The sequence below is a fragment of the Carassius carassius genome, chromosome 46 (genome assembly GCF_963082965.1).
Source record: "Carassius carassius chromosome 46, fCarCar2.1, whole genome shotgun sequence".
Classification (NCBI taxonomy): domain Eukaryota; kingdom Metazoa; phylum Chordata; class Actinopteri; order Cypriniformes; family Cyprinidae; genus Carassius; species Carassius carassius.
The window spans coordinates 7,790,820-7,803,052 of NC_081800.1; the positions used below are offsets into that span (position 1 = coordinate 7,790,820).

The 12,233-nt window shown below is 37.1% G+C and overlaps 1 protein-coding gene across 2 annotated transcripts in view; it reads left to right on the forward strand.

Moving 5' to 3' along the window:
- LOC132129041 (zinc finger protein 704-like) overlaps nt 1-9,237 on the forward strand; it is a 63,062-nt gene extending 53,825 nt beyond the window's left edge. Inside the window, exons 5-9 of one of the 2 annotated variants that reach the window (XM_059540455.1) lie at nt 2,510-2,610; nt 2,998-3,253; nt 8,069-8,176; nt 8,703-8,824; nt 8,912-9,237. In XM_059540455.1, coding sequence (XP_059396438.1) covers nt 2,510-2,610; nt 2,998-3,253; nt 8,069-8,176; nt 8,703-8,824; nt 8,912-9,023 — 699 coding nt within the window. In that variant the 3' untranslated portion in view covers nt 9,024-9,237. The remainder of the gene's footprint in view (nt 1-2,509; nt 2,611-2,997; nt 3,254-8,068; nt 8,177-8,702; nt 8,825-8,911) is intronic. The other variant, XM_059540456.1, reaches the window with a different exon arrangement.
- Nucleotides 9,238-12,233: the final 2,996 nt, after the last annotated feature.

Below are 12,233 nucleotides of genomic sequence, written 5' to 3' on the forward strand. Positions count from 1 at the left end.
ACAGACTGGGGCATCTGACCAATCAGAGCAGAGCAGGCTCGTGGAAAGGAGGGGTTTAGAGAGACTGAATCATAGAACTGCTTCGAACGAATCATTTGAGGATCGTTGGGAAATGTTTCATGTTCCTGTGGCTCAGTGGTAGAACACTGCGTTAGCAGCGCAAAAGGTTGTGGGTTTGATTCCCAAGGAACGCACATACTGATTAAACAAATAAATAAATTATAGCCTGAATGCACTGTAAATCGCTGCATTTAAGACTCAAAACAATATTAGGAATTGTAAAAATGGCATAATGGGGCACTTTAATGATTGTCACATGTTCGCTGACAAGGTATGGATGGGAAATGTTTCCTAGGCTCGTGTGATCTATGAAAGAGTTAATATCATCGGCCTTGAGAACAGCAGGAGTACTTGTTGTTTGTGTATGTGTGTGTGAGCAGACACACACCCACTCATTGACTCTGATAAGAGCAGCAAACAGGTCCAGACATGTTTCACGTTTCAGAGTTAATGTGCTAATTTTTCTCACAATTTTTCAAATTTTTTTCTAATTTTTCTCACAAATTAAGATCGTGGTTGGGTTTATCAGAAGAAATGAAGATAATTATAATCATGATGATAATATAATCTGGGTTTGTTCTGGAGTGTCATTCATTCCCACTGTTCTCGGTCTGAACTCATTATATAACCTATTAAACATTTACACGCACTCTCCAGGAAATCAACTACAACCAGGGTTCAGATCGGAGAAAACTAGCTTCCGATAAATATAGCCCATCGGACATTTCTTTTTACTAAATATCATTTCAAGTAATTTTTTTTTTTACTTAATTTAAAATGAATGATTTATACTTCAAATGCTGAATTTTCTATGCATAAAAAAAAAGTTTTCACTATAGATAAGAATTTTTTTGAGCAGCAAATCAGTATATCAGAATGATTTCTGAAGGATCATGTGACACTGCAGTAATGATGCTGGAAATGTATAAAGCTTATGCATCACAGCAATGAATGTCTATAATGTAAAAAAAACAGCACTTTTGTGTGCAGTTATATTACTGTAATCTAAAATATCTAATTTTAAATACATTTTTTACTCCGTTTTGGTGCTTGTTAAGTGTTCATTTTAGTCACAGGCTATAAATAAGCAGTGCATTTCAGTAAATATTGTGAGAGTCTGATTCATTGATGAACGGCCTGTTGAAAGTCAGGAATCAGGTATGTTAGATAAACACAGATGAGGTTAAGAGCAAGCGGGGAAAGTGACAGAAGAGCGCAGGAGGTGTGAATCTCCCACACACACGTCACCTGGCAGTGTCACTGTTGTTCTGAAGCCTCTGTGCTTGTGGGCCAGCAGATACACAGGAGACTTATGCAATCAGGCCTCTGAATCACTGCGGATCATGGATGGCCTTGACTGCTAACAGAGCAGATCTCTTTGTACCCTGTTGTTATTCTTCAAACCACACTTGATTCGATCTCTCACTTCCCTGTGCATTATACACGGCTCTTTGAGGGATTCCTTTCCTTTAAATAAAATATAAATATGAAATCAACTTTAATGCAAATGTGAAAATTTGTCTTGACGACTAACTGAAATAAAGTAAGTTTTAGCTTTAGTACTTCACTAACTAAAACTGAAACTGAAAAAAAAGATCAGAATAGAATAAAACAAATAAAAATGACAAAGGCACACAACAAAAAGGTGTTAAGTAAAATTCAAAAACAAATGCTTATTCAGAATATAAATAAATACTATAATAGTGTATAAAAATACTAATAACGTTGCTACAAAATATGGTAAACACTTAAATATGCTCTTGCTAATTATTATTCTCTCATAATTAATTTTGAAAGTGGAATTTATATTTATACTAATAAGGCAGGACTATATTAATTACTGAAATTGACATAACATAAATTAAAGCTAAATAGAACTATAAAAACTGAATAAAAATGACAAAAGCACATAACAAAATGACAAAATGTCAAATTAATGCGTATTCAAAAATATTAATACATAATATAAGTGTACTATAAATTACACTAAAATAACATTTCTACAAAATATCTCAGATATTTATTCTGAACACTTAACGGTGCACTTACTAATTATTATTCTCTCATAACTCACCTTTAAAGTGGCTATAATAGTCATAGCACTATATTTAGTATTTGTTTCAGGCATTCTGTTTCTCTTCAAATTAAATTTCAATTAATTCAGCCCTAATAGTTTTGCATCTGGAGCCTTGCGTGTGTGCTCTGTTTTATACTTTAACAAATGTAAGATTAAATATTGACCTGTTGACTCAAAAATGTCAATCTTACAGGACTGTCACTGTGAAATCCTCTGATTGATTCATAATTGGGTGCCTTCACGGTCCAAGGACGGCGTCACACAACCAAAGCTTGGAGTCTAAACTTCTTTACAACCTGAGCACTGTTCTTTAGCAGCTTTGGAGTCACTGAAATGTCCTTTATGAGATGTGTGTGTGTGTGTTTGTTCCAGAACTCCATGAAGGTGATGTTTAAGTGTCTGTGGAAGAACTGTGAAAAAGTCCTCAGCACTTCCTCAGGGATCCAGCGCCACATCCGCACCGTGCACCTGGGGTGAGCCCTAATCACACACATCACACATTCGGTCTGAAGTTTGAATGTTTGCAAGTCTTCTACACAGAAATGAGAGAGACATATGAAAGTACCACTCATTGCTTTTGGACTGGAGATGAATCTGAGGGGCCCAGATTGTCTGTCGCTCTCTAAAGACGGGGCGGCTCAGTGAGCGCTTCCCTTTCTGAGCACCATAACAGGAGGTAAAGGGGAACCACATTCTGATGGAAGTAGTAAGAGTGTTTTTATAGCCTCTTGTTGCTACCTGACCTTCCCATATGAACTCAATCCTGTGTGAATGTGTTGGCGCTGCTGGCCCCTGCTGGCCGCCTGTGGACGTGCTGACACATCCAAACCAGCCTGACTTTCATTGTTGTGTGTTTTCAGGCGAAACGGAGATTCTGACTACAGCGATGGCGAGGAGGATTTCTACTACTCTGAGATCGAGGTGAACATGGACACGCTTTCGGAGGGGCTGTCCAACCTCACGCCCACCTCTCCTACTACGTCCGGCCCGGCCCCCGTCTTCCCTGTCTTGACCTGTGATGCGTCTCGATCTGAGCCCGCCCGTATGATCCACACCCCCCTCAGCCAATCAGCACCGTCGGCTCTGTGCCATATCCGCACTGACCACGCTTACCAGGTAACAGCAGTCCGCATGGACACATTCTGAACACAGCTTCTGTTTTGGCTGTCTGTGTCTGTGTGCAGACAGTGGAGCGCTCGTATCATATTATGGGCTTGAGGTGTAGTGATCAAGTCTTCATGGACACGTTTATCAGTGTGTGTGTGTGTGTGTGTGGGTGTGTGTTTTTACTTTGGAAACTTCATATTCTTTTAAATCTCCCACGCAAGGCTCTGTTTTAGTTATTAATGCGACTCAAGTCTCTCTCCATCAGAGTCAACAGAGAGATTTAAAGAGACAGAGTTCACTTAAGTTGTGTTTCATGTTGTTCCAAACCTGTATGAATTTATTCATGAAGGTCATTTTATGATTGTTTGGTTACCAACATTTCTTCAAAATATATTTTTTGTGTTTGCGTGTGTGTGTGTGTGCTCTTGTTTTTGTGACCAATCAGGACACAACTCTGTATAATGACATGGGTATGACACAGGTATTACAAGGAGAGGGTGACTTATGAGGACATAACCCATGTCCCCATTTTTCAAAACGCTTATAAATCATACAGAATGAGTTTTTATGAGAAAGTAAAAATGCACAAAGTTTCCTGTGAGGGTTAGGGTTAGGTGTAGGGTTGGTGAAGGGCGATAGAATATACAGTTTGTACAGTATAAAGGTAAGGTAAGGTAAGGTAATTTATTTATAAAGCACAATTAAAAACAACAGGTAGTTGACCAATGTGCTGTACAATTTGAAAACATACAAAAGCAAATGTGCAAAACATTTACACAATACTATACAGAAGATATCTAGCTACTCTCATAAAACAAACAATAAACTTACTCAGCTATTTGATTTAGACAGGAAAGCCAGAGAGAAAAGATGAGTTTTTAAGAAAGATTTAAAAGATACCACTGTGGAGGCAGTTCTAATATGCAAAGGCAGACTATTCCAGAGTTTCGGTGCCAACACAGAAAAATAACGATCACCCCAAAGTTTGTGTCTAGATCTTGGGACAATTAACATTTTCTGGTCAGAGGACCTAAGTGATCTTGATGGAGAGTATATCTGCAATAGATCTGAGAGATAAGGTGGTGCCAGACCATTTAGAGATTTAAAAACAAACAACAAAATCTTAAAATCAATTATATAGCGGATAGGCAACTAATGTAAAGAAAACAAAATCGGAGTGTTATGGTTCCGCTTCCGAGATCCTGTCAGCAATCTAGCTGCGGCATTTTGAACAATTTGCAAACGTCTCAAAGTTGACTGATTAATTCCTGCATACAAAGCATTACAGTAGTCTAAACGTGAGGTCACAAAAGTGTGCATTACTCTCTCTAGATCCTCAAATGACAAAAATGACTTGACTTTTGTAAGGGTTCTTAATTGAAAAAAGCTTGATCGCACAACAGCGTTTACTTGTTTGTCAAATTTTAGGGAGTTATCAAAAATTACCCCCAAGTTTTTCACCATGGATTTACAATAAATAGATAAAGAACCTAAATCAACCCAGGGTGACTCAGATACATTAGAGGGTGCAAACACAACAATCTCAGTTTTACCTTCATTTACATGCAGAAAATTTGCAGCCATCCAAGTTTTCAAATCATTCAGACATGTTAAAAGAGGCCCTAATGAATGATTATCTTCCTTTTTTACAGGCATATATATCTGTGTATCATCTGCGTAGCAGTGAAATGATATTTTGTGTTTTTGAAAAATAGCACCAATTGGCAGCATATATAATGAAAATAAAATGGGTCCCAAGATGGACCCTTGAGGTATCCCACATTTAAGAGGGGCAGACGAAGATGTAAATTCCCCCATGGTAACTGAGAAACTTCTGTTTGTTAAATACGATTTAAACCAGTTTAAAACAACGCCTCGCATCCCTACCAAACTCTCTAGCCGTGAGATAAGAATTTTGTGATCTATAGTATCAAATGCCGCACTCAAATCAAGTAACACCAAAACTGCGGCCTTTCCAGAATCTACAGTCAATAAAACATCATTAAGAACTTTTAAAAGTGCAGATTCTGTACTGTGATGTTTCCTAAAGCCAGACTGAAATTCTTTCAAAAGCAAATTTTCATTTAAAAAAGATTCCAATTGAATAAGAACTGCTTTCTCTAGTATCTTTGAGAGAAATTACAATTTTGAAATAGGTCTAAAATTATTTCACTCATTTGAGTTCAGACTAGTATTTTTAATTAAAGGCTGCACCATAGCATGTTTAAAAATATCAGGCACAGATCCTTATACCAAACAGCTATTTATTATATTTAAAACACTAGGACCAACTGTATCAAAAGCATGCTTGATTATCTTTGATGAGACTATATCAAGTGGGGAGTCTGATGGCCTTAACTGATCTACTATTTTTTTCAAACTAGGAAGATCAAGAGCATCAAAGTGATCAAACACCACAGGAACAGATGGTGTAGCTGTGATATCATAAATAGCCCAAGGAATTTGAGACCTAATTTTTTCAACAAAGAAACTTTTGAAATTTTCACACATATCCATCGACATATCCGGCACAATAACATTGGACGGATTTATAATAGAGTTTATAGTACTAAATAGTACACTTGGTCCAGAGTACTTCAGAATTTAGTATAAAAACCCATTACGTCTATGGGATGAACCCACTTTTCACAAAAACAAACGTGTGTGTGTGTGTGTTCAGCAGAAGAAAGAAACTCGTACAGGTTTGGAACAAAATGAGGGCGACAGAAAGCAAAATCAAAAGAAATAAGATATTATATTTTGTATGGAGAAGCTAAATGCAATTTTAAGACCATTTTGCCATTATTACATTATTTTCACGACAATTTATTGCAGTTCCCCCTACATTCTCATTAGCATAATGTGTCTTAAAGGGATAGTTTACCTGAAAATCATTATTGATTCACCCTTGTGTCTTTCCAAACCCACCCTTTTCTTTGGAAGATAAATAAGTCTCATAATTTATTAAATCATTCACACGCAACCATAATTTTAACAATGCAATGAAATCTAATCCATATGATTCAAGTGGTTTAACCCATGATCACTGTGTATAATGAATGATTTCATTTATATATATATATATTAGCGTGCAAATTGTGGTTGTATGGACTTGCGATGAATGGGCAAAATGATAAGAGAGTATACAAAATACCTCATATGTGTTTAAGAATGTCTTTTTAACGGCAATTCTCGTTCTAAACTAATGTAATAAATTCATTTTTCTGTAGTACGGAACAAATACTGGAGTGATTTTTAAATGTAAAAAGTTAAATTAAAGATAAATAAATAAATCATAAGTATACTAAAGCATGAACAAATACTACCGTGATGTATAAATATGTTACTATTTATTAAATAATATGTAATTAGTTGCAGTACAGTAATGAAAAATGTAGGATGTGCTTAATTGTTAATAATAAAATACAAATTAATAAAAATTCTTTATGGAGCGAAATATTTCCTTAATTTTTTTGTTGTTGTTTTCTTAAAACTATTATGTCTTATTATATATACTACATTTTATATATATATACAGTACAGATCAAAAGTTTGGACACACCTTCTCATTCAAAGAGTTTTCTTTATTTTCATGACTATGAAAATTGTAGATTCACACTGAAGGCATCAAAACTATGAATTAACACATGTGGAATTATATATGGAATTATATACATAACAAAAAAGTGAGAAACAACTGAAAATATGTCATATTGTAGGTTCTTCAAAGTAGCCATCTTTTGCTTTGATTACTGCTTTGCACACTCTTGGCATTCTCTTGATGAGCTTCAAGAGGTAGTCACCTGAAATGGTCTTCCAACAGTCTTGAAGGAGTTCCCCGAGAGATGCTTAGCACTTGTTGGCCCTTTTGCCTTCTGTCTGTGGTCCAGCTCACCCCTAAACCATCTCGATTGGGTTCAGGTCCGGTGACTGTGGAGGCCAGGTCATCTGGCGCAGCACCCCATCACTCTCCTTCTTGGTCAAATAGCCCTTAATGCCTTCAGTGTGACTCTACAATTTTCATAGTCATGAACATAAAGAAAACTCTTTGAATGAGAAGGTGTGTCCAAACTTTTGGTCTGTACTGTATATATATATATATATATATATATATATATATATATATATATATATATATAATTATTAATTATAATTCACTATATATATATATATATATATATAATAAATATATATATATAAAATAATGATTATTATTATTTTGCTGTGATTATTTGACTTTCACATAAACCTCATTGAATTTTGTTGGATTTATGTTTGAAACAAGAAACTATTTGCCAGAAAACTTTATTCAAATATATATTTTTGCAAAATGAAAATATCTTGGGAAATTTTTTTTTAGGAAGATCTTGAAGTGCACTTGTCTTGTTTTGAGGATGTTCCGATACTTTACTGAAGAGCAGGGATTTGCAGTCTGACTACATTTGGAGTTTCTTGAGAAATCCTGTCCCAAATGGAATGAATGACCTTTCAGAAATCTTCCAAACGGCCAGAGATTTGTATATCTGACCTTTGCTAGTGCACCAGACTGAGGGTTCTGTTGAGTATCAGAGACAGAGTACTGCAAACACATGTGTCTCTGTAATAGCTGGAGTCAGTTTTGTGGAAGTATTTATGGGTCTGTGTGACGAGGTCAACAAAGGCCATGATTTCAGGAGCCGTATCTGCTCTCTGCTGCTCAGACAGTCTGTTTTTAACCATTTATAATGTGACTGGCTTGTGCTGATTGAGTCTTTGAGGCAGCTCTTCTTGGCTCTCTCTGATGGCTTTGCTAACACCGCGTCTTACACACACTGTGTTTTTCAGGCTACAACCCCTGTCAGCATTCCCAGCATGCCCTCTGATCCGCCTCACAGTGAGGATAGGATCAGTGTATCCTGGCAGTCGCCCCCTGTCATTTATAAAGCTCTACCGGTGAGATGGCTACCTCTTTCTTTCTTTTTTTCTTCCTCTCAGAGACGTATTCGACAGCTTGTGTCACCTTGTAAAAGCCTTGACTCACTAAATGTTGAAAGGGCAGTGATCCTGTGAGCCCGGTTGAGCCTCGTTTGTCACTACCAGCTTGTCTTTCTCTGTCTCCTGGGGTCCTTCAGAAGTTGCACTCGCATGACTTTTGGTTTCCTGTCTCAGATGCTTCTGCAAAACAATGAAAGTAGCTTCCAAACAAATGAACTGCAGACATCTGCAGAGTGCCTGTCATATAAAGCACAGTTTATTATGAACTAGTTAAGACTGTGATCAAGTGCTGTTATAGACCAGTAATTGGCGCTGTTTGCTAAGAAAGCGTAACTGTTACTATTATTTTGCCTTGGAAAGTAGCCATGATAATGTATCACTTAGAAATCAGCCAGAGTGTTAAATGAGATATGTCTTAACTTTTGTGTTAAGGTAATGGTTGAGCTTTTTGTTAGATCACCTTTAACATGAAGGGCTTTTGCAGGGCCCGATGACTCAGATCCGCACTGTTAGCATCGGTGAGAAGAGACAGCCTGTTAACCACACCACTGTCAGCAAAACACACGCCAACACCACCTCCACTGCCAAACCCACTACTGGAACCAGGTAAGCTGTCCGCATGCTTTTGGTTTAAGATGTTTTTATAGCCTTGCATCACAGCTGAAATGGACACTATGTGAAATGCATTCCCAGGAAACCGCGTGGCGAAGCCAAGAAGTGCCGAAAGGTGTATGGCATGGAGAAGAGGGACCTGTGGTGCACAGCGTGCCGCTGGAAGAAGGCCTGCCAGCGCTTCACTGACTGAGCTATATCCCTCACCCCACTATAAAACGTGCTCTTTTATTGCGGCTGTCCCATGGACTGAGCGCCGGTGTCTCCTGAACACTCTCAGAGCGAACTTCACGAGCTGATGTGTCCGTCTGAAGCATGTGGCCTTTTTAATGTCACTGATTCCTCCAGGCCACCAGGGGTGCTCTTATCCTACCGCTTCCATGGTGGAACACTGAGACTTTCATTCAGAGAAAAAAATTGATAAAAAGCAAAAAAAAAAAAAAAAAAAAAAAAGAGACAAAGATTTTAGAAAAAAAAGCTTTTGCTGCATTGCTTATAAAGGCAAAAATATTTTTTTTCTTCCGTAATACAGAAACAATTCAAAGCAGATTTCTCATGTGCAAATTCTATAGCTAACAATTTTCCATGATTTTTAGTGTGGCAGACTTTATACATAACAGTTTTTACTGTCTGTGGAAAAACTCCCTAAGCTACTTTCGATGGGTATTATTGAGTATTTCAAACCGTTAACCCTCTTAAACCTGGTTGCACCAAATTGGGTTATATGGACATCATTTAAGCTTTTTTCAAAATCAATCTGTTTCTGGACATACCGCTTCATTTTGCCTACAAGCACTTTTTAACGGCCATTTCTATTTTGATCAAGCAGAGTTCAGTTTAGCGCTGCATCACAATCAGCGGGTTGAGCATTTTAGCAAATAGTCAAGAACTGTTTCAACACACATTGCTAAAGTAATACCTCTAAACGAGAATGAGCCTTTCAGAGAGAGCCTTTAGTGTACTTCAGCGCGAGTAGTTGTAGTGCAGTGAATGTAAACTGGCCTCTCTCGGCGCTAACACCCAAACTATCCTGTCCCACACAGATCAACTGCCTCTTCATAAGCTATGAGGTTTATTCCTGTCAGTCCACAGTATTAATTCAATGGCAGGCACTTTAACCGATTTTACAGACAATCTGCTGTCCAGGGAAGACATCCCAGTCTAATGTGATCCATAAACCAAGTGTTTTCCACACAAACAGGCCTTCATGCATAACACGGCCAATTCAGGCCGCATTATGCTCCTTAAGGAATTATTTCCATCTCATTCAGCATATGGATATTATTCACGAAAAAGGAAACGTTTGCGCTGATAACGTGTAGATGTCGTCCACTCTGCTTTCTTTTCATATCGAGGTGATCATGTGATGTCTTCATGTAAACTCGATATAAGCCAAGCAGCTCTTACACTGCAAAATATGAAACATGATTTGTCTTATATACAAATATCTAAAACATTCTTCAATCAGGACGCATCTGCGTGAGAATGAAAATGAAATGTATCGGAATTCATTGATTTCATGCTTAAAACAAGAACGTTTTAAATTAAGTTCATTTTTCTTAGATCCTTTTTCTTGTTTTAAGCATAAACTCACTTACTTTTGGATATGTTTACAGAAAACTGGAAATAATATCAGAGTAAATGTATCTTGATTTAAGAATGTTTGAATTACAAAAACATATTACAAAAAACATTTTGAACCAATAAAACACTGACAGTCAATGGACATTTGAATGTGATCTGAATCTTAAAGGGACAGTTCACCCCCAAATAAACATTGTCGTCATTTCCTCACCCTCATGTCATTTCAAGTCTGTTTGACTTGCATTTAACATGGAAAAATAATTTTTTTATTTATAATTGTATTTTTGTCTATACAACGGAAGTAAGATTGGGTCACAAACAACATTGGGTTTTCATTGTGTGCACAAAAATGCCAGAGATAGTGAGACATTTTTCAAAAATGTTCCACAAAGAAAGAAAAAGAAGAAAAGTAATAGTCATGGAACAACATGAGGAATGATGAGAACTATCCCTTTAGTTCCAAAATGCATTTTATGTTTAATACTCTCGGGGTGAATAATTCCTCATAAAAGAAACTCTAATTCCGACCCAAATACATTTTTGACATTATATTTGACCTTCCAGGCACTATAGGAATTAAATCATGTTTAAATCATGACCAAAACTGGCTATCAAAATGTAGCTCTCAAAAAAAAATTTTTTGTTTAACCATTAATGATGGAAATCAAATAAACAATCAAGCAGGTGCGTAATTGCCAAATGACAGAGTTTACCAATATATATTGTCCAATCACAGCTTAGAGCAGCTTTGTCTCCTCTTTCCCAGAGGTCAGAAAGGAAAGAGCGTCCCTCTCATGATCATAACTTTCACTAAGTGCCAATGAGAAGAACAAGAGGGAAAGAATCCAATTGCACTAACTTGTACTGCACAAAACGTATATTTTTATGTACCTTTTTTACACAGAATTTGAAGTTTTTAAAAAGCAAATGCTTAATGGTTGTCTGTCGACTGACCGCCGTGATTCTCTCTTCGGGTCAGGGATGGGGTCAATCCTGTGACCCTGCTACTATAAGCTTACGAGGCGGTACTTTGCGGCGATGTGTTGGTTTGGGCTTCGCAGTGCGTGACATCGGTCATGTGACTGCAGGTGACTATCATCCAGGCTGGTTTCTAGGGAACGTCACTGTCTTGATTTCAAATAAAGATGGTTTCCTATGTTCAGCATTGTGTTTGTCTTCATAGGAACAGAGTCAAGGGAAGATTTGGATCTTTAGGCATCAGGTGGTCAGACAGTGTCGCTTTAAATACCTTCATCAATTTCATGGCTTTGATATATTAAATCCATACGAGGATGCCTTTTTGTTTTTAAAGTTCACTGTAGTGAATATAACGTGTATATATATATTCATTGTATATTTTGGGGAAACGGGAAAAAGAAGCATCAACGAATGTAAAATCTACTAAATGAAACGCCTGCAATCTGAGTTCGTTTTATCGGCTGTCTCACACAATTTTCTTTAGTTTTCTTTCATATCAAGTCGTTAGAACCACTCAGTGTTTTTCTTTAGTTTTCATGTTCAGTTGGCGCTTGCATTGATGCCTTTTCATTGTTTTGTGTACATCATGGAGTATGTACTATTGTGAGGCAGGAGGGACGTTACTATGTGGATCATTGCGTTATTCTGCCCTGCACATTCCGATAGATGATTTTACGTTAGTTCGTATAAGCCTTTGTCTATCTCTTCCCCATTATTCGAACTTCACTGATTGCCTGTTGCTTTTCAGCCAGGATATTAAGCTAAACACCCAAGAAAATGTGTAAAAAAAAAAAAAAACCTCCACATTCTTTCTTTGTAACATTTTGGGATGTTTCCGTGT